Source organism: Parasteatoda tepidariorum, chromosome 10, assembly GCF_982258835.1.
Source record: "Parasteatoda tepidariorum strain Cologne lab strain chromosome 10, Ptep-v5.0, whole genome shotgun sequence".
In the NCBI taxonomy this organism is placed as follows: Eukaryota; Metazoa; Arthropoda; class Arachnida; order Araneae; family Theridiidae; genus Parasteatoda; species Parasteatoda tepidariorum.
The window spans coordinates 104,629,187-104,653,888 of NC_141764.1; the positions used below are offsets into that span (position 1 = coordinate 104,629,187).

Genomic DNA, 24,702 nt, shown 5'->3' on the forward strand with positions numbered 1-24,702 from the left:
GATACTTCAAACACTGAGGAACAATATGAAAAGAGCTTAAAACAATTGAATCATTGTTGTGGTAGCTCTAAAAGCAAAATAACTAGGCTGGAAAGCTTTATTTCTACAAATGGAAATGACGCTGACTGTCTCGAACTGCAATCTCGTATCGATAGCATAGGATTAATTCTTCAAGAAATTGAAGTTTTAAAACTGGATTATTATTCAATTTTGAAGGATAAAGAATTAGAAGCTTATCAATCCCATTTCAATGAAATGGAAGAACAGATAGAATCTTGCGAGGTAAGCTTACAAAGACTTTTTCATTCAAGAAGTTCTGAGAGCAGTCGCTGAATTCCGCCTAGCCACTGGATATGACTGCCTAAGAAACCATTGCTCAAAACTGTTCCTTCCCTGATATGCACTCTTTGCAACTCCGGAAAGGTCATAGACTCCACTGCTCTGAAGATAAATAGACTCCACTGCTCTGGTAAGACTTTTCTCGCCGAGTGTTATTGGGAGGTTAGAGATATGTTAGACATTCTTCGTTGTGCTCTGTATTCTTCCTTTTTACTTGTTTTCTGCTGTTCATAATTTGCCATTAGAAATAAAAACAAACAAACCATACAATGCAATATAATTACCTTTAGTACGAGGATCCCATAGCCTAACATGGCGATCAGATGACCCAGAAACTAACAGCTTGGATAAAGGTGAGTATGCAATTCCCAGAAAAGCCTTTGATCCATTCTAGAATAAAAAGTTTTTAAACTGAACTATTTAAAAGACAACATAAGAACAACTAAATTAATCAAAATTTGAATTGGCCAAAATATGCATTAATGAAGAAATATAAAATTAACAAACAAAGTCAAACAGTTTTAAATTACTGAACTTAACAAGAAATAAAACATATCTAATGAGGGCAAAATGTAAAATTTCACCTTTAGATTTAACTTACTATCGAAATGGACATATTTATTAGTTTACTATTTTCCATCGTATCAAGTTAATGCTTGCTTTACATTATGAATTACCAATATTCCAAACTATTAATTCACCAACAACAAATTCACATTTGTTGAAAATAAAAACTTTTATTTTCTTCTTATATATATATAACGTCGATGCCGAGTGGAAGGATTAAAACAGGTCTTAGGCAGGGAAGGAGGGTATAAAATTATTTATTAATTACACAGGCCTGCGATGAAAAAAATACAAAGGGTCTGATAGCTGAACTTAATGTATTTTTTGGTGCTGAAGTGGAAAATAATAATGAAAAATTTCTATCACGTCACGTTTTTTAGAAAAATTCAATTTTACTGGAATTTTTATGAACATTTACCATAAAAATTAGAAAAATTCAATTTTACTGGAATTTTTATGAACATTTACCATAAAAAAAATAAAGTTTTTGAATTTCTATCCCTTCTTGACTGACCAGCATTCTACTTTGGTCAAATCTACAAAAGTACCCCTCTATTACTACTTCCTGTCACCGTCCCTCTCTCTGTCACAATCTCCCTCTACCAATAGCGTCACGAGAATCCTTATCTAGTTTCGCTGACCTCTCAGAAACACTAGCAAGCGCAATAGGGAGTCATTTTAAAGTCTTCTTTTTTCTGTGCGTTTCGTGAAACATGGCTTCGAGTTCGAGACATTGTGAAAATTTCCCAGATGACTTTTGTTATATATGCGGCGAATATTGTGTTGTTTAAAATCGAATGAGGAACATTACAGACTATGTAAGACAACTTTATCTCGCATATTTTGGCATGAAACTCGGAGATCAGGACAAATCTTGGGCACCTCATAAAGTTTGTGTGCAGTGTCTCAATGATCTACGCTTATGGCATCAAGGAAAAAAGACTACTTTACGATTTGGAATTCCTATGACGTGGAGGGAGCCCCAAAACCACTTTGATGATTGTTATTTTTGTTCCTGCCATGTTCGTGGGTATAACCGAAAAAATCATAGACTAATATCTTATCCTGATAACATTCCATCGGCCATACGCCCTGTTCCTCATGGACCTGATGTGCCTGTGCCTTTGCCTCCAACTGAATTGCCAATCATCTCTTCAGAGTCTTCAGATTCGGAGCATCCAGAAGTTCAAGGCTCCGATATCGAATATAAGCTTTCCGCAGACGGTTTTCCTCAGCCCTTCTCTCAGGTTGAGCTTAATGATCTGACTAGAGATCTTGGCCTTTCGAAAGAGGCAGCTGAGTTGTTAGGCTCCAGACTGAAAGAAAAAAACTTATTGGCCAAAGGAACATCTTTTTATTGGTACAGGAATCGTGAAAAGGAATTTATTAGGTACTTTGATGAAGAGGAGAACTTGGTCTATTGTTCTGATGTTCCTGGATTGATGAGCAAATTTAATGTCATCTACAATGAGGCTGAGTGGAGGCTGTTTATAGATTCCTCTAAAAGAAGCCTCAAAGCTGTTCTTCTTCATCATGGGAGTCAGTATGCATCAGTACCAGTTGGACACTCAGTATATTTAAAAGAATGCTACGAAAACTTGGCTCTCGTCCTGAACAAAATCAAATATATCGACCACAGTTGGACTATTTGCGGTGATTTGAAAGTTATCTCCATGCTTCTTGGTCAACAAGGGGGATTTACACCCACAAGTACCCATGTTTCATTTGTGAGTGAAACAGCCGTGACAAGACTCAACATTGGGTCAAAAAAGACTGGCCGAAAAGACAAAATCTTGACACAGGCACAAAGAACGTTATTCGAAACAGCTTAGTTGATCCGAAAAAAGTATTGTTACTTCCGCTACATATAAAATTAGGTGTAATGAAGCAGTTTGTCAAGGCTGTTCCAAATGATGGCAATTGTTTCAAATATCTTTGCAAAAAGTTTCCAGGTTTACCCCAAGCTAAGTTGAAAGAAGGAATATTTGTTGGTCCAGATATCCGCAAACTCATGAAGGATAAAGAATTTGAGACTAACAAGACAGAAACGGAGAAAGAAGCTTGGGTTGCTTCAAAGATGTCGTCAATAAATTTCTGGGTAACTACAAGGATCCTGATTATAAGGAAATCGTAACGAAAATGCTGGACAAATTTAAAACGCTGGGTTGCTCCATGAGTGTAAAAATGCATTTCCTTCACTCAAATGTGGACTTTTTCCCTGAAAATTTAGGAGCAGTCAGCGAAGAGCAAGGGGAAAGGTTCCATCAAGATATCAAAGATATGGAGCGTAAATATCAAGGAAGATGGGACAAGAACATGCTCGCTGACTACTGTTGGATGATAGCTCGGGATAAACCTGAGATTAAGCGTAAAAGAAGATCATCAAAAATAAGTTTCAGAAGAAAACGAGTATGTACTTAAATAGAAACTTTTCTCTTTTGTTTTTTTGCTTGTTTTGATTTTTGTTTGTTTTGTTTTTTGTTTCAAACTTTCATATACACATACACAATATTTGTTATTCTTAGTCAATCGTCAATTTTACGTCAGTTATCTCAATAAAATATCAATAAAAACAAATTACAATGGTATGTTGGTGATTTTCTTCTAGAATCTGGTGTAAAAAGTTTGAACGCAAGGAACTTATTGTTTTTTTCTCGACCAGAGGTGACTTGTGCTGTCTGGTAACAGTATTTTTTATTCATTTTAATTTTTAAAAAATTAGCTGATAGCTCAAAAATCAATTTTCTTTCACAAGATTAAATTTTACGTAGATCAAAATGAATGAAGAGAACAGTTACCGGACAGTACATGCAAAATTGTTTGAGAGAATTCCTTTCCAAATAGGATTTTTGTAAAAACATTAATATCGATTTCATAAAAAATCCTGATGTGATTGGGAAAAATGAAGGTCATTTTCGAAATCAGCGCATCAAATAACATATAAATTAACAAGAACTTCTCTTGTATTTTTCCAAAAGTTCAATTTCGCAGGCTTGTGTTATTAGACAGAGAGTGTCATAAAAGTGCACACGAAAAGTTGTGCTCCTCGATTTTATGTTAGGGAAAATCTTGCAAAGTAAATCCGCAAAATGTTTCAATTTAGGGAAATCTTAGCAATTGCAATTGGTTTATCAAATAGTTTGTTCCCACAGAGATAGATACAATTCCCACAGAGAGCAAAGGGAAAAATATCTTGCTTTAAATGCATACTTTAGCCAAAAATAGATTTAAGGACAGGATGTAAATTTAAAAGTGTGAGAAAGTGTTTCGATTATATAAATAAAATAGAAAAGGATATTCAGAGAAGAACATAAAAAGATTAATTGAAGCATTTTATGTTACACCCCCACTCGCCAATTTTTTTAAAACTAATATCTAAAAATTTTAAAAATTATCCATTTGCAAAACTTTCCCTATGATAGAATCCCAATTAAAATGAAAAGAATCAAATTTGTAATATTAACAAGATATAAAGTAATATGAAGCATAAAAAAATATACATTTGTACACATGGTAAAAATAATAACATAATTAAAGTGTTTGATGAAAAAAATTTGTAGTAGCGCTACCAGCAAACTTAAAAGTTTGACTTTCAGTTTCAACAGTTTTTATGATTTAACAGTTCTTGAAGATCAAAGTATTATTCTCCAAAGTAGATTCTCCAAGTATTATTCCTCACAATAACACCATTTAAGTAAACTCTTCAATAAAGATGATAAAAATTTATTAACATTTTTAAAAAATGTGTAAGTTAAAATGTAAAACACAAAATACAAAAAACAGCTATACAGGAAAAGTTTAAATCTGAAATTAGACTTGAGTATTGTTTATCTTGTTTGAAAACAAAATAAAATAAAAAATGGCACAGTGGATGTTATTCTGAAGTCCAAGATTTCAGTATTGTTTTTATTTTGCTTTATTTATTATTTATCTTTCATATTTATCACTTTAATAGCGAAATATCCAGAAATTTTTTTTTTTTCTTTGTGTCCAAAATTTGCCTTTTTATAACTTTTTTCTTTTTCTTTCTACTTTCTATATAATTATTTATACTTTTATTGCAATCATTAACCAGGATTTCAGGACAAATGTGTGAGGACAAATTGCTTTTATAATCAGAAAAGGTGATCAGTCTTCTCAGATTTTACATTACAGCCTGTTAACACAATCATTAAAATTGCACAAATATGGATCGCAATGAGCATTTTTTTAAAATCACGTGAATACAAATTGTGATGTGTTATTACAAATTTGCACAAATGAAGATTGCAATGTGGGATTTTTAAATCATGCGAATGCATATCACGAAGTGCTAGTTTTAAATCATGCAAATACAAATAGCGATGTGGGATTTTCAAATCGCAAAAGAGGATTAAGGGCTCCAATAACTCAAATCCATGACTAACTGGGAGTTTCCATGGCTTTTCAGTAATTATCATTAAAAATCATAACTTCCCATGACAATTTTCGAACAAGGTCAAAATCAATGAATTTCCATGACTTTACAGGCGCGTAGATACCCTGTGTTTATAAAAAAACGTTTATACAAATATAAAGTTACGTCTGCAGTGTTTTATGCTATGTAAAATGTAGTGCTTACACAGTTCTAAAATTCATTACATTTCCAAAAACAAGTTAAAAAAAATACTTACTGCAAAAATTATTTATTAAATATTTTTTTTTTTTTTTTTTAAATTTGATTACATGTTCTATAAATAGAAAAAAACTATTACATAAAAATGTCATTAATATTTACATAAAAGTACCCTTTAAAATAATAATGCAAAATGAATTTAAAATAATATGCTGGTTCAGGGGTGAAAATTTTCGTAAATAACATGCATTAAGATAACTGTAACGACAGCACATTTTAACTTGAAAATAAACCACACACATCACAAAAAAAAAAAAAAAAATGAATAGAATTTTCAAAGAAAAGTATGATTGATAAATTCCATATAACCTTTAAAAAGAAACAGATTATAAATGATGGCGATCAGGGATAAAAGGAGTCATGTCATACTTCCAATATTCAAAGAGGTGTGTGTGGTCCAAATAATTTATTTGAAACTTTTTCTAAATTGTTAGACACTCAAATGGAAATAAAAAATCATATTGTGTCGTCGATGGAAAAAAGCAAATAGGACTTAATGCATAATGGAAGGTTGGTCATGCTAAAGAGCATAAACTGTATCAAAAACTTAAATTAAATCATAAAAAAAATCTACAAGGGAGAAAGTAAAAAAAAAAAAACAATTTCATGAAAAATATGACCTTAGACTGAAACACTCGTTTCTATTTGTTGCTCCTAAAATCAGAATTTCGAAAAAATTATTTTATCCATTACCTGAATACTTACATTAAAGCTTATGGAAAAGAATGTTGAGTAATGTTCAACAAAAAGCTGTAAACAATTTATGCATATCAATTAATTTAGTATGTTTCTTTAGTTGTTAGACATAGTGTCCATAAATATGCCATTTATAGTGCCTGATAGCTACAATAAACCCACCCTGTAAAATCATTGAGAAATAGAATGATTTGCTTGGGCGCAACATTTGTCGAATGCACCTCTTAACATCCAGAAGGTTGATGGAAATTTCAAGACATTGAACACCCTTGTATGGAAGAGGAGCAGAATGCAAAGAAGACCTTGACCTACAAAGGGCTGTCTTGTCAGTAAAGAAGGAGATAGTTATAATATTAGTTTAAACTCACCAATTGTGACTTTAAGCCACCAAGTTCCACATCCCATATTCTGAGAGTGCAGTCTAGTCCACAGGTAACAACTTCATTTGTGTCAATCCACTGAACACCAGTGACACCATCTGTGTGTCCCGATAATGTCATAAGGGGTGTCTGAAGAGAAAAACACACAAAAAAACGTCATTTCTGGGTGAGACCTATTATTTGGTAGGTTTAAAAAAGTAATGAAATAAGACAGAAAGTGTACTTTTGTGTTCAATTTCATAATTAAATTCAAGAGGAGTTATTAATTCAGTGGAAATTAGGATTTTATAGTGTCCTTAAATCAATCAATCATTGAGAGTGATAAATTTTTTTTGGCTCACTGTACTGTTCAAAACATTAAGGGAAGGTCATGTAGGACTTCTAATAGCATTTTTTAATGAAGAACCTTTTTTTGCATTTTCGTTTATTTTAAAGACTTTTTCTCCCCTCCCCCTTTAAATCCTTTTGAGTGATATATTTCATTTTAAGTCTTATTAGTGCTTTATTTACGTCATACTGGAGCTACACAATGGTCTATTGGTGACAGCCTGGGAAACAATCCTGAGGATAATCCTAAGACATGGCATCACAATTTCGATCCTTTACAGAACGGATGAGTCTCACACTTTGGTAGCTTGACAAGTTCAGCGGGAAGTCAAATACTTTACGATAGAGCAGTTTTAACAAAGACAACACACTCGGTCCTTTCAAAGACTGATCAAAGTGGTCATCTACCCGCTCACTGATGTTTACATTTGGTGATCTACTGGGAACTGTGTCTTACAATCAATCTACTGATAGACATTTTATTTAAAGAGCATTTTGTTAGTGGGAGTCATTTTTTTCGTCTCAAATTAGCGTAAATTTTATATTGAATCCGGCTATTTTACATGTTCTTTAAAAACAAGTGCTGACGTTAAACATGGTTTTTCAAAATATAAACATTTGCTTTTGGTAAATAAGCAATTTCTTCATTTTAAGAATATCAAATACTTTTGATAATACAAAGAGATTAACAATAAATGCAGGGTATCTGAAACATTTTAGATTTTCAAATTCATGACTTTCCATGACTAATTCCTAGAATTTTTCATGACTTAAAGAAGTTACTGTTTTCTCTGACAAAAACACAAGAAATTTAAAAAAGCATTATAATAACATAAATTGAAATGATAGGTATAACTGAAACAGTTATACTCTGCATCGCCATATTTAAAGATTTTATATTTAAAAAAAGAGAGTATACAAAAGGTTAAAGCAATAAAAAAGCTGGAAAAAAAAAACAGCAAATAATCTTTTTCCGTAGAATTATATTCTAAAGATACTTTTTTGTTCATCTGAAAGGATAGAATAACTCCAGATTTTCCTGTTCTCATTTCGGAATTAAAAAAAATTTGTCAATGACTGACTTGCTTCAGCTAGAAATTTAAATTGATAAAATAAAAAATAGAAAAATAAATAATAGCAAAAATTCTGAAATCACAGAAGTTTAAAAGACAATTTGATCTAGAAATGATGTTTTTTTCTTTCATTTTTTGAAAGAACACCATAACTTTTAAAGAACATGATAAAAACATTTTATATTTTAATAAAATATGACTGTGAGTGAGGATTTTATTACAAATTCAGATATTCGGAACAGCATAATATGGGGGGCGAGGTATTTTTAAATTCCATTTCAAAATTCTGATTTTTCAGCGACCTAAATTCATGACTTTTCATGATTTTCTTTTAAAAAAATAGTTAAAATCATGATATTTCATGACAAATTTTGTTCAATACCAAAATTCATGACATTCCAGGTGCGCAAATACCCTATACAATACATTATACTTGCTATGATCAAATCGAATGAATATGCTCTTCTAAATTTAATATTTTATTTTTCATTTTTTTTTTCTAGAACTTTTCTCTCTGTTAGCAGTGTAGACAATATATATATATATATACAACAAAATAAATAAATACAAGAAAACACGAAGAAAGTTAAGAAAAACAATAAGTTTCATTTATTGCGCATAAGCTGCAAGTAAACAGAACTCATTAGATAAGTTCAAAATGAAGATAAAACGAATATATATATATATATATATATATATATATATATATATATATATATATATATATATATATATATAAAGTTCAAAATGTAGAGAAAACAAGGAAAAAATTACAGAATAATAAAAAAGGGGAAAAAAAAAGAAAAATAATAATAAAACTAACAAAAATAAAAGACAAAATTTTTTAAAAAATCCGGAAAATAAAAGATATAATCTTTTCATCAGCTCACACGATTATATCCGCGAAAAACAGTGATTTTTAATATTGCATCAATATAGCCAAAGCAAAATATATCAATACAAAAGTGTGAGAAGCACTCAAAAAATTATACAAAAAAATTACAACAAATAAAATAGAACACAATAAGTAAAAATATATCACGTAAAAACAGAAAATAAAATATAAAGTAAAAACAATAAAACATGAAATGAAATCTATAAAGCGAGCAGCGAATTCAACTGAACTTACATGAAATTTGAACTTGCAAGCACTTACAAAAAAAATGAATCGACAAATCCTGATTCAATCGGCCCAATCACGAATCTAAATGCTACCCACAAATTATCTCGAGTAGTCTACCTTTTCCACTCTCCCCTCTATCTTTCCCTTCGTATCATCAGAGCCTGATTACCGAAAAGGCACAGGAAGCAAGTGCTTCCCCTTATAAATTCTAGGGGGGCCCCCAAATGACTGAAATTAAGGGCCCAATTTCTTATTTTTTGTAACAAAAAAAAATAATTATAATAAAAGAATTAAGAAGAAAAAAATGACTCCAACAAAAACTCTCGGAAAGAAAAAAAATGGGATGCTTTGTGTTGTTTTGCCGCTAGTAAAAAAATTGGCATAAAAAAAAGAGACTAATCTTGCAATGAACCTTTCGTATAACAACAAGTAATTTTATAATTTAATTTAGTGAAATATTTAAATTTTGTTAACATATGCGCTAGCTACTCCCTCATGTTTTTGTTACTATATATAGTTGGTTACTATACATGTTGGACCCTTCTTTACGTGCTTTATACTGTTTAGTTTACGTGCTTTGTGACTGTTTCAAACTTAATAGACTTCCCACTAAATTCCAAAATATTGTATATTTAAGCTTAATAATGGAGTTCAGTGTTATAAATTTTTTTTTAAATTTTGGTTGCATAAACTTTTAATATTGTTAAACAAAATCCTTGTGAAGACCGAGCTTAGTTTGTTTCTACCTTAGAATACTGAACTCACTATTTACCTGATAAGATGAGTTCGTTTTTCACCGATAATGACTTCAGTCGAGTGAGGGAAATGTGGGTGGTTTTGGGATATATCATACTATATAGCACATAGGATATAGCACATAAAGAAGGGTCCAACATGATTGCATAGGATCTCTGTATTCCTTTCTAAGGTTCTAATAGTTTTCACATGGTTCTTGTCTCTTTAAAATGTATTGTTTATGGGCGAAAAATATCAAAAGTTTCTTTTGCTCAAGTTAGGGGGGGCCCAAAATCCTATTATGCTTCCCCTATTTTCAGAGGTTAATCGGGCCCTGCGTATCATCATCCTACTGTATCATTAATGGTGTGCAGATTGTTATTTTAGGAAGTCGATTTTTTTGCTCTGTTATTGCATAGATTAGAGAAAACGGTCATTTAGAAAGTATTTTGTCTTTCCTGTTGTGCTGTCGATCATTTGGTGTTAAGATAGACATGCATTAAAACCGCTTCTCTTCTCTGGGGGGAAAAAACTATCACTAGTAACATTATGAAAACGTTCTCACTCATTTATCTTTTCATTTGTTACAAAATGGAAATGAATTTTCTTTGCATGTTGCCACAGAAGCATTATTTATATGAGTTGATGATGAGTGAAATACAGTCAGACCTCCATTAAAGAAGTCACTAAAACCCGATAAAAATTTCGTTATATAGAAAAATCACCATTTGAAATTCTTAAACACAAACAAGGTTTTAAATTTATAAATGCTAGACATGATTTAATTAGCTACTGATACACCTTTCTTTTGTAAATTTTTATATAATATCGATTGTTTCAAATGATTTCATCATGTGAAGGTTTGGTGATTCCTTCATCTTCTTCCTCACAATTTATTGCTGCATTTTTTTTCCACACTGTCAAACATATTCGATTTAGTTAATTTTTCAGTCGTTGCAGCTTGAGAATCAATAAAAAGAAAATCATTAATCAGTACATTATCATTAATTTCACGGTTCTCTCTTAACTGCTCCTGTATTTTTTTCTCAAGCTCTTCTAAAGGAATGCCATCCTCCGCACTTTCCAAATTTTCTGCGCTGAATCCAGCTTTAGCAAAACTGTTATAAATCGTACGCTCTGTAACATCATAGTTTCATGCTTTAGAAATTTCTGTTATGCTTTCTCATAAACTGATTTTTGGCACGGATTCCTGTATGAAATGCCAACCAAAAGAGAAAGGGATTTTACCGCTTTTTCAAAAAACTAAGTGGCTGCGAAAATCAGTTCAAGGTCATTCTTCTGGAAAATGTTCCAAAGTATGTTGGAAAATAGAAAAAGTGGATCACAAAGAAAAGTTCGTTAAATAGAAAATTCCCATCGCTATACGGAATTTATTTTATGGAGAAAATATTATATGGAGAATTTCCAAAAAAATCGCACAATAGAGAAATTTGCAAAATGGAAGTGCATTAAATAGAAGTCCAACTGTATTTTTATAAGGCAATTAACAATGTTGAATAAAACAAAAAGTATAATTACCTTAATTTTTGTTTTCAGAGATTCTGTTTTAAATCTTTTCTTATCATCATCACCCCCAGTTGCTTCACTCACATCATCTAAATTGAATAACATTCATAAATACATAATTTAGACAATTTTAAATGGTTTCATTCAAAATATTACCTGTATTCAACTCTTAATGTGTCTTTTCCAATATGGATTGTGCATGAATGAATTGTGAAAACGTTTAATAGAACAATGTGAAAACCACACTTTTGCATAATACGCAGCAAAAATCGACATAGTAAAGAAGAAAAAAAATCCCATTTTCGAAAAAGGAAAATCAAGTGCATTTTAAAAACCCTATGCACCATGTAATTTACAAAAGGATACTTAACGTGTTCATGGTCAGGAAATTAATAAACATTTTTCTTCCATGTTGAAAAAATCATTGTGATTAATACGTCTTATAGGGTCATAGCAAAAGTTTTATGCAATTATACAACATATAGAAATTTGTTTTAAATAAATATTAAGTTTAAGAGTAATGATTAAAAAGTCTTTGAATCAGGGTTGGCTTTTTGCCGGCAGAAACTGGTTATAACTGGTAAAAACTGACAAAAACTAAAAAACGTCTATATTAGTTCCAGTAATTGCTTAATGACATTTTGTTCAAGTAAACTGAAAAATGTAACTCCATGTAACTGTAACAAACTTTTTAATTTGCAAAAGATGCTTGTGATATTTGGATTAATCTAACAAAGGAAGAGAATCTTATGGCTGTTTATGAAAAAGAAGTGACATACAGATTTAAGGAGGCAGTTACTGATTATCATTTGCTAGCTTATATGCTGCATCCAAAGTATTTGGGATTGAAATTATCATGTGCTCAAGAAGAAAGTGCCAGAATTTTACTCGCCAATATTAACCCAGATTTTGTAACTTATGTCCTAGCTTTGCAAAACAAATCGGACCCATTTCCTGAAACTTATTTTTCCAGTCAAGTTTTGACAACTACCCAGGTGACCCAGGTTTTGAAACATGGTGGTCCAGTTTTAAAAAATATGCAATAGATGAAAGTTTCACAAATCTTGCTTGTTCCTTGACTACTAAAAAAATGATGTGCCTGCTTGTTCTGCTGGACTTTTCTCAAATTTCTCGTTTGTGTATAGCAAATTGAGAAACTGTTTAGGTTTAGAAACTGCATCAAAACTTGTCTTTTGTTATAGACTACTTTTGTTATAGATTATTTTGAATGGTGATAATTTTGTAAATAAATTGTACTTTGTTTAACATTTAATTGTTTTTTCTATGAATTATCTATTGTACGTCAATCTCTGTACTTACTTTTATGTCATTTTCTGAATTTCTGCCACAAATGCGACAGAAAAGGGTTTCTGCTATGCCAGTTTTAACCGGTTTCTACCAGTGGTTTTAACCACCTCGGCAGAAACTTGCCAATCTTTCTTTGAATATATTTAAAACCACCAAAACACAAGTACAATCTCAAAACCAGCATATTTAAATAATAAAACTTTTCCAGATAGATTTTCCTTCAAAATCTTGGCTTTTTTAAATATTTATTTTATGACTTTTCCCCTTATTTATTCGTTCATAAATTTCTTAACAGGATTTTTTTAAAAACTCTGTAAAAAGCTTAATTTTTAAATATTTTTAAATTTAATAATAATTTCAAATATTTTTTCAATAAATTGAAAGAATAATATCAAAAAATAATAATAGTAAATAAATAAAGTGGAAAAAATTCTAACAAAAATATCAGAAAATATTCAACATATTGAAACAAAATTTCTCTAAGCTTTTAAAGTGACTAATAAAAATTAGATAACATTAAAAATCTTAAATACATGATGACCATTCAATAGCAAAATTTAGAAAAAACAATAAAAACGGCTATAATTTTTTCCAAATTGCTATGATTTCTAATTGTAGAAAGTCCCGTGGCAGAATCGCAGTGACATGGCGATATTGTCACAGAACTGTACAAAGTTCTTGCAGAAAGATTTTCTTTTGAAAAGTAAAAATTAAATTTTTTATTACAGAAATGTACACATAATATTTTAATCAGACATTTAGATAATACCTTTTTGACGAGCTCAATTTACACTGATAGTATCGTAAATTGATGTAATGTTTCAATTGTATTTTCGGCAGTTATTGATATTGATTTTCATGTGGTTTTCAAACATACCTATACATTTTAAACAATATGGAAAATTCAAATCGTGCATTTGTGTCTTTACTTTAGCAATAGTTCTATCAAATTTTAGGAAGCTATTGTGCTATTGATTTTTCCATAGTTTTTAAATCTGACACTTTTTATACGATATTATTTATTACAAAAACCTAATCTCGAAACGAAACACACATTTGTGGAGTCTGATTTACGTGATTTCGTCATAGATCGTTTTTATTTGGCAATTACTACTACGGATTCCATGATATTTAAATTATTATTATTATTTTTACTGTGATGATTATTTACAAAATGCGAAGAAGCAAATAATATGTGCGTCCCCCCCCCCAACAAAATTTGAGAATATCACCCATAATATTAGAATAAAAAATTATTATATGTTCAATTAAAAAAATTTATGTTATTATAATTTTTTGTAAACACAGAGCAGTACTTTTAGCCGTAATTTAAACTAGTAACAAATATGTTTGTTAGTATTAAAATTATCTTGCAGAAAGATATTAGTGCTAGAGAGTTTAGTCGCAGATAGCTAAAAAAAATTCCTGCCACAGGGCTACATAGCAAAATAAAGATAGAAGAGCTGAATAAAGCAAAAATAAAACCACAGAAACAATCTATAGTTTCAGTTTTATACTTAAGAACCATCTTCATTTTTCTCTTTTTTTGTGTTTTAATCAAAGTTAGATAAAACAGACACACTGTATGCACAGATTCATTTGTGGAGATTCTTAATTATCGTGGATACTTTTTTAAAATTATTTTAGTTTTCAAATATATAAATATATATATTTATGCAAAGATAAAAAAAAAAAAAAAAAAAAAAAAAACAGTTTTGTAGGGGTAGATATTTCTAGAAGACATTTTCTGAGAGAAAAAAATATTTCTTACACTGCTTGTTAAATATAATTTTTTTTTTTAAAAGTCAATTCCTATTTAGGTCATTATAGAAAAATTTTATTTTAGTTACTTTTTATTAAATAATAATATTATAAGTGAAATGTTTTTCTCCCATGCAAAACTAAAATTAATGAATTAAATTTAATGAATGAATTAATATCTGAAAAAACTGTATTAACATCAAGTGTACAAGTTTAAAAAAATGTAGTTGAATTTGAGTGGATGAATAAAAAGTATTTTATTAATGATTGAAAATTTGATCAAGATACAGGGAGAGTATGAACTAATAGTAAGAATTGAAGAAAAATAAAGGTGTGTGGTATCAGACAACTATAAAAGTATAAATTTGGTGAACCACCCAATGTTCTTTATTGAATTTATCTAACACAGCGAATATAAAATAATGAAATGTGAGTGCGCAATAAACTATTTTTTGTTGTTGTTCAAATAGAGCTAAAAATTAGAAATTATCACTGGTGTTACTTTTAAAATATGTGAAAAACTGAATCGCTTATAGTTAAAATTTAAAACAATGACTAATGCTTAACCAACCAGAAAATTTCATTTCGTTTTTCGCTCATCCCTATTTAATTCACGAATTAATATTTGAAAAAACTGTATTAACATCAAGTGTCAACCACCACAAGTTCAAAAAAATGTATTTGAACTTGAGTAGATGAATAAAAATCAACAATTCGAAATTTGTTAAAGATATAAGGAGAGTGTGAGGAATTGAATAAGAAGAACACATAAAAATGTAGTATGCTTTTACATATTTTTTTTTGAATAAAAATATTCTATTTTTAAGGAATGTTATAAGTTTTCAGCACAGGATTTTGTGCACAGATAGTTTATTATTTATCTTATTCTGGGTTTTATCAATATATTTAAAAAAAAGATAACATATTACCTGAGGACCATATCTTTAACATCTGATCATAAGAGCCTGTGGCAAACTAAAATTTAAACAAGAAACTTGTGTAAGTATAACGATGGTGCAAGAGGGGAAAAAAAACACTTATACAACAGCTTAGAACCTAAATTCCAAAAGTAAATAAATCAAAATTTAATTTTACATAGAATTAATAACAATTATTTAGCTTCAACCATGGAACACATTCGATAGTGTTTAGGTTTCAATTTTATTTATGCTATTATATTTTTTGATTATGCTTATAAAAACATATGAAGCTGGTAGCAAAATCTGATGTCCATTTACTTACTCATATCTTGTGGAAATGATTTAAAAATATAAAATTATTGCTTTGAAAATTTTATTTTTATTAATAAGGTCACTTTAAATCAAAGTTTTTGACCCACCCCCAAACCCAATAAAACCCTGGCTCAATTGGTTTTTTTTATAAACATAATCAAAATAGATAAATAAAGAATAAGATAAACAGATTTAAGGGATTCCATATTTATCTTAAATATATCGATTCTGGGATTTTCAAATCAAAACAAACTAATAGTTTAAAGACTAATTCTCAAATCTATTAAGAAAATTGTTAAATAAACAGCAGTTTTGTAGTCTAGTCAGTTGGCCTACAAAAGGCTTACTTTATAACAAACAATTGAAGCTGTAACTAATGAATGTTTAATAATAAATAAATAAAACAGAAGATAGCATATTTTTTTGATACTAATATTATGATTTTACTTCTACTCAAAGGTAGAATTATTTTAAGAGTCTACATTAAAATTAACACTTTTTTATTTTATTATTTAACTTTGTTATTTTTGTATAAAAGTTTTCTTTTCATTAAAATTGTTCTCTTTTGAATTAAAAATTAAATCTAAAAAATGTTAAAATAGGTAATATCTTAAAAACACCAATAAGATCCATCCAAGTAGGTTTAAAAAAACTTTCTTTTTATACCTTGCTTTAAATAACAGTAAGAATCTAATTTCTTTTTCCTTCTAAAACTGATCTAGCAATTAAGCAAACTTCAAAAGAACCCTGTAATTAACCCCATTGACAAAGTTAGCAATAACTATGCAATTCTGTAAAAAATTCCATGTCAAACTTTTAAAAAAGGAATTAATAAACAGCAAACATTTTAAGCTTGGTAATTTAAATAGTAATATCGTGAAATTTTTTTTAGCTTTCTATAAGAGGTGACAAATTAAAATCAGTCCAAAATTTAGTAAAATTCCTATTAAATCTACTATTCCTATAAATCACTTGTAGGTTTAATACTTACTTAACTAAACCTGGCACTATTTTCCTTCATTACTTAAATAAATTTTTTAACAACATCAAAGGTTTTTCAATAATCAATCTATTTTAGAATTTATAAAACAAAATAAAATTAATTCCATTGCAACATTTAATTTCAAAGATCTCCTTAATAACATTAAAGATGTTTTTTTGAGTTATTATTATGGTTATAAAAGTATTCTTAATTGCGATTGTAATTATTGAGAAATTAATTATTTTTAAAATGGAAAAATCTTTTAAAATTAAATCCTCTTTATAATGGAAAACAGTTTTTTATTCAAATAGATGGAATACCACAAAGATCTAATTTTTCATCATGCCTGGCTAACTTTTTGTTACACTTTTATGAAATTTTTTTTAATCAAATAAGCTGAAGTAAAAGAATTTGCAATAATATTTATTTTTCCAAAAACAAACTTTTCTAAAATTCGATTAAAAACAATAGATATCCAACTAATATAATTAAATTATATATAAAATCTTCAAGATAATTAGATAAAACAATTATAGAATTTTTGCAATTTTCTTTTCTATATCTGAATGGATATTTTTATCATGTGCAAATCCTATTCGGACAAATTCAAGGCAGAAAATCTTCGAATATTCTAATAAAGGATCACTTTTAGGAAATAATATTAAAAGTCATAATTAAAATTCAACCTTTTATTAATTATAAGAATGGGCCATAAAATATATCCCCCTATCCTCTATTTACACTTTAATTTCATACTTTGTAATCTGGTAAACTAATTACTAAAATATTTTAAAATTATTTTTGGAAAATGCCCTTTAATAAATGGATGTCTGATCTCGCTACAAGTTTTATATGTTACTTTTTTGTGTTATTTTACAATTTTTCTTTTTAAATTTTGTTTTATTTTGTATTTTCTAATTTTTACTTGATATGAGTTATTTCTATATCAATTTTTTTGGTGCTTCTCACATTGTTGTACTAATATATTTTCCCTTGGCTATATTGATACATTATTAGAAAGCACTCATATTTGTGGATAAAATCGTGTGAGCTTACCACGAGATTATACATATATTTTTTTAGTAGTTTTTCTTTTAAAAAATATATTTCCTTTTTAATTCTTTCCTTGTTTTCATTGTATTTTTTTAAATCTTATTTTGCAGCTTATGGGCAGTTCATAGAACTTATAGTAATTTTTTTACCCTTTTTATTGTGTTACAGATATATACTTATATAATAACATAATAAGGACAAAAAGGATTAAAAAAAAAGAGAGATAAATGAAGGAAATTAAAAAAAGACAATAAGTTTTATTTAGTGTGCATAAGCTGCAAGTACACAGAACTCATAAAATAATAAAAATACAGAGAAAACAAGGAAAACTATATAAAGATTTCCGAGAGAAGAAAAAAAAACTTATGTAAAAATGTTTTTAAAAAATATTAACAAATTTAAAAAATTTTAAAGTTAAAAGGAAAATAAAATAAAATTAAGAAAAAGATATCATCTCATCCTCAGCTCACATGCTTATATCCGAAAAAAAGGGTCATTCCATGTCAGTTCATCCAGCCATGGCACCCACCATCTCAGATTTTGATGAAAATTTGTACACTTATAGAATTTTTGATGCTGATTTCAAAAATATCAATTATATTTAAATCAGGGTTTAAAAGTTATAAACATTTATATTTTTGCCAAAATGGCACATTTGCCGCCATTTTGATTCACACATCAAAAGCTATTAATGATTGTAACTCACCTTATATTTGTCATAGAAGAGCAATAATTTTTTTTTATTTTGTTCAGAATAAAATAATCTGTCATTTAAACACATTTGTTTGCAAATAATTATCTTACTTATTTAGTAAATGGTTCTGTTTTGCAGTTTTTTGATCAACGGAGTTGAGTAACTTCAGGAGCTGATTTCTGGCAACTCGCCCCCTTCAATTTCAAAAATATTTTAGGCAAAGATAGTTGAAAGTGCAAACTAGCATTTGATATAAAAATTTTGATCGGCGGCTCACTCACTTTTTTAAAAAAAAATATTTTTTTTTATGAATTATTATGCATTAAAAGTACTGGTAGTTTGAAGATTTATAGTCCTTAATTGTAATTGTAACCTGAGTATAATAAAATGATGTTAAAAAATTTGAATGGTAGATTATGATGTAAAATAAAGTGATCATTTATTAAATTATATTTTTTCTTCTTTCTTTGAGCCCCCCCCCCCCCCCAAAAAAAAGAAAAAATTTGAGAATGAACAAGACAAACACAATTTTTGCATCACGAACACAATTTCTGGCCAGGGATTGCTGAAATTTGCAATTTAGCTCTATATGTTTTAGCTTGATCTACACTTATGACATATAGGGAGACTTTCTTGGTCTTATTGGAAGGAGAATTAAATAAGTCGCAACGTTTTTTTTTCTTCTTTATATACATATATAAATATTTTATACTGATATGCTCCTCATGTATGAGGCATATAATTGAACTTTCCTTAAAATTTGAATTGCTCCTTAATAAAATAAGTTCTATGTTTTCAAAAGAAAGTTCCAAAATCTTCTGTGAGTTTAAACTGCATTTAAAATCTTTCAAAGTTAATCCAATACTACATAATACTTGAGTTTCCATAATAAAACTCTTCTTTAAATACCAAATTGATACATATAAAATTTTTGAAAACTTATTTCTATTCTGTTCTAAATTAATGGAAATACCATTTTATTGATTTGAAAAAAAATAAATTTTACATGAGACTCAATTCTGATTGGAACAAACAGAAATGTTCTGGCAAATGATACATTCTGATTAGTCAAATTTCTTTTTTGGGAAGGTAGGGATGGAGTGTGTCAATAGTTTTTAGTATTTTTTTTTTCTATTCAGACGTTTTTTTTAAAAAAAATTTAGATGTACCTAATTATAACAAAAGTCTTACAGAATAAAAAAGGCCTGCAGGTGTTAGTGATGAAATAATAGCATACAAATTATCATATAGTTGGTGATTTAAAATCATTTCAATATAATTAAAATAAATAGAAAATAAATATTTTGAGCTTTATCAGCATTTTAAGTGAAAATTTTTAGGAGTATCTCATTACCATAACAATCATTGTGACCAGGTTTGGGGTTTTGGACGTCCTAAACTGGTTTTCGACAGGACATGTGAGTTTTACTGTCTTAAACTGGATAAAACTGTCTTAAAGTGTTCAAAACCTTGAACTTTGGTAAACGGTAAAGAATCTATAGGTGTAACCATTGTACACATTATAATTACATGTATCAATAAATATTTGATATTTTTTATACAATTTACTTTAACTTATTAAAGGAAAATAATATAATATAATAGGAAAAGGTTTATAATTTTTGAAGCTCCACAATTCATTGAACAACAAAAGTCAATACCTAACCCTTTAAATGTAAATATGCTTTTAATACTGATAAATAATGTTTTTGCATAAGGATAAATAATGCAATATTAAATAATAATTTTTTTTAAAAAATACTAAATTTGTTTAAAAATTAACCTTTTATTTTATACAATATTTTTTAAAAATTTTTTATAATTTCTGCATCACAGGATGATAAAAAAGACATCTATTTAAAAAAAATTGTTTTTAAATATGAATATATTAGTTTAAATTGGAAGTACAAAATAACTGCAAAATGTATTAGCAGTTTTGAAGGGCATAACATCAGTTTCTGTTACTGACATTGGTGATGTATCACCACTATGCTAAAAGAATCGAACACAAATGAAATAAAAGTATTCTTGAATAGTATAAGATAAATAAACCTGTACAGATAAATAAACCTGTTTATGAGTAACCAAGCACTTAGTCCCTAATAGCTTAACCTGTATGGCAAAGGTCAAACTTCAGTTATGTACTATTGAAGGAGAGGACCAATTGAACTTGATTACTGATTAATCTTCCTCTGTTTATTGTTTAAATTGAAGAGTCAAACAATATTAATAAAACATTATACTTTTAAAAACTAATATTCTCTAGTAGATTTAATTATCAATATGTTATTAGTTTTATGTTTATTTTACCTTCTAAATATTGTCCAGATAAAATTGTGACATAATTTGAGTAAAAGGGTTTTGGACAGTTTAAGACAGTTTTGGACAGGACGGTTTAAACTGTGGATTAATCCATTCTGTCCTAAACCTTGCCAACCCTGATAGTGACAAATAAAAAGATAAAATTAACTATAAATATTCATAATTTGGTCTTGAATTACATTTTAGAATCAAACAAAATGTTTGAATTAAAATAAAGTGTACAATGATTTTCTCTCTGATATTATTCAACATCATAAATTCTGATTTTCTCCTTCCATAAAGATCAAAATTAGTTCAACTAAAAATAAAATTTAATGGCTGCTTTTTATTATTTGGTATTGCCCTCTACTCTTTTAGAGAAACTTTTATTTATCTTTTTTTAGATTCTGATCACTCTCATTTATCAAACCTATATGATTCTGGATAAATTTATTTACAAAAAAGGTGAAATTTTGTTCATTCTCAAATTTTTTCCTTTTCTTTTTTGAAGGGGGGGGGGGGGCTCAAATAAAGAAGAAAAAAATAATTTAATAAATTATTACTTTATTTTACATATTTTTCTACCATTCTCATTTTATTATACTCTAGTTACAATTACAATTAAGGACTATGAATCATCAAACTACCAATACTTTTAACGCATAATAATGCATAAGAAAAATATTTTTTTTTTAAAAAGAGAGTGAACTGCCCATCAAAATTTTTATATCAGATGTTAGTTTGCACTTTCAACTATCTTTGCCTAAAATATTTTTGAAATTGAAGGGGGCGAGTTGCCAGAAATCAGCTCCTGAAGTTACTCAACTCCGTTGATCAAAAAACTGCAAAACACTAAATAAGTAAGATAATTATTTGCAAACAAATGTGTTTAAATGACAGATTATTTTATTCTGAACAAAATAAAAAAAAATTATTGCTCTATGACAAATATAAGGTGAGTTACAATCATTAATAGCCTTTGATGTATGAATCAAAATGGCGGCAAATGTGCCATTTTGGCAAAAATATAAATGCTTATAACTTTTAAACCCTGACTTAAATATAATTGATATTTTTGAAATCAGCATCAAAAATTCTATAAGTGTACAAATTTTCATCAAAATCTGAGACGGTGGGTGCCATTTTTGTAAAATCCTGTATGATTTGACATGGAATGACCCTAGTACTATATAGAGCGAGTAACAAATTCAAATGTTACTTACAGGCATTTTTCAAAAATGTTTTCATAACAAGTTTGGCAGATTACAAAATATGAAAATAGAAGTGTAACTGGAGGTTGAAGGGAATGAACTAATGGTGCGTTCTTACTGAAGTACAGAAGGGAGTTTCGTTTGTTAGTTACCTTGAATTGGCTCGAATGTGTGCAAGACAATAATATTATACTGGATAATTCAAAGTTTATAATTAACAAGGTTGAATTTTAATTATAAAATTTTATTATTCTTTACTTATAAAATTTCCAGTCCGCGACTAAAAATCTCTTAATATTTAGTAAAGAATTTTATAATACGAAGAAAAAAAACTTTATAAAGGTAACTAGCAAATCAAATGTGCTTCTGTACTTCAGCAAGAACGTGCCATTAGTCGATTCCCTTCCTCCTCTATTCACGCTTCTTTTTTCATATTTTGTAATCTGGTAAACTTGTTACGAAGACATTTTAAATCATTTTTGAAAAATGTCAGTAAATTTAAGTACATTTGAATTCACTACTGGTTTTATACATTACATTTCAAGTTTCATTCTGTATTTTCTTTCATTTTTATTATCTTTTGGTTCATCGTTTTGTTTTGCATTTACTGCTTACTGGACTCTATTTTCGTTCAAATTTTTTTGATGCTCCTCACACACACTATTGTAATGATATGTTTTGCTTTAGCTATATTAATACAACATAAGAAAGCACTATTTTTCAGGATATAATTGAGTGAGCTGTTAACAAGATTATATCTTTACAAATAAATAAAAGTTTAATTATAATACAATTTAAATAATCTGGAAATCGACACTAAAAACAATATTTTTAATTAGTAACTTAATATTATTTTTTCTTTTGGCGTCTGTAAGAAGTAAAATTTTGTACCTACATGTGTAGAACAAGAAATCACTGAAAGAAAATGTTTTATTAAAGAATTTACAGTAGAAATTACATTAAATTTGATATCTATAAAAGATCACTGAATTTTAAAAAGCAGCAAAATCATTGTTGCACATCACAATTTTTAAGATTTTACAATCAATTTCTTTTTAAGTCTGCAATGTGGTAATTACAGACAAATCTACAATAGCCAGTAGGCCAGATCTATCAGGACAAAAGACTATTATTTTCACATGGTTTTCAAGTAATTTAGGTAAAAAAGAAACTAGGTCTATAATAGATTATTAAATACAACGTCCTAAATTAAACTATTTTTTTTTAAATAGTTAAGTGATAATCATGTACAGATTCATAAATTTTAAAACAATTACAAATTAATGTAACATACTCTATGCGTTTCCGGACTGACAGCTACACAATCAACACTACGAGCGTGGCCTTTACAGACATGAATACAGTCAACAGCATTTGTGTTTTGGTTCCATTGCCATAAAATGGCAGTTTCATCAAAAGATGTACTCACAAAAGTGCTTTCATTATCAGCTGAAATTATGCATGGCATGTTAAAATGTTACAAAAGCAGTATAAGATTTAAAAAAAAGTGCAATATTTTTTTCTTAAACAGGGTGCGTAACCAGATTCGGCAACAAAAAATAAGCACTTTTTTAAGCACTCAAAAAATATTTTTAATCATTCTCCAAAAAAAAAAAAAAAAAAAAATCATAAGTATTATCTGTGCAGTAATAAAAATCATTTTTCTATAGTTTGAAGTGCTTAATTTATAAACAAAAAATCAATAAAATTCAAAAACACTTTCAAAAACTTTAGATAGTCATGATAAAATAACTATTTTCTGATAAATATTGCAGAAAATTGGGAAAATAATGCACTTTTTGTAATTTATGACACCAATCGACACAGCAAAGAAAAAATCTCTTAATAAAAGATAGAAAATAAGTACTTTTTACAAACCCCAAATAAAAGAAAGCACCTTAAAGGGTTTTTAAGAATAGAAATAAAAATTAACTGCCTTTAAGCATTTTTTAAAAATGCTATGCACCTTGTAAAAAAAAGCTGAATATAGTTAAAATAACTTGTGAATACATTATTTTATATATATATATATATATATATATATATATATATATATATATATATATATATATATATATATATATATATATATATATATATATATATATATATATACATACTAGCATACAAAACACTTTGGTTAAACTCAATTTCATACATTGTTTAATTCGAAATGTAATAAAATAATGTATAATCCTATTTCTAAACTTGATTAGTATGCTTATCAACAAGAAATACAATTTTCATATCAGTCAGGTATTTAACTAATAATTTTTTATTAGTGTTTAGCCGATTTTTTACATCAAAGTAATAATATTCAGTTAAAATACAATTTCACCTAATAAGTACAGAATTTGCATATTCAATTACTGAATTCTAATAATAATTTTTATACAAATGAATTTAACATTGATATTTGCTTTTGTAGAATTTTTTCTTACACAACTTGAAATATTAATAAGAAAAAAATAGGAATACTCTACTGAGCTGTGTGCAAAGTTTAGAATTTTAATCGAAGAAGGTTAAATTTCCGAACAAATAGCAGGAAGAAAACTTACTTATATGTTGGCTTGTTTAAGAATGATGGGGACAAACTATACAAGGCCACAGAAAGGCAAAAATGCATTCCACAGATTTTGCACACTTGTGTGTGTGTGTGTACTTATACATACACACATACACAGTCGGGTGCTATCTCGAGTGCATTTTTGTGTCTGATTTTGCAACTTAAACAATAGT

The 24,702-nt window shown here is 28.3% G+C and overlaps 1 protein-coding gene across 1 annotated transcript in view; it reads right to left on the bottom strand.

The window, feature by feature from the left end:
• LOC107446556 (ribosome biogenesis protein WDR12 homolog) overlaps positions 1-24,702 on the bottom strand; it is a 52,744-nt gene that overhangs the window by 10,821 nt on the left and 17,221 nt on the right. Inside the window, exons 6-10 of the mRNA XM_087153568.1 lie at positions 23,258-23,412; positions 15,420-15,465; positions 11,434-11,510; positions 6,625-6,765; positions 624-729 (exon numbers count right to left, since the gene is read on the bottom strand). Coding sequence (XP_087009694.1) covers positions 624-729; positions 6,625-6,765; positions 11,434-11,510; positions 15,420-15,465; positions 23,258-23,412 — 525 coding nt within the window. The remainder of the gene's footprint in view (positions 1-623; positions 730-6,624; positions 6,766-11,433; positions 11,511-15,419; positions 15,466-23,257; positions 23,413-24,702) is intronic.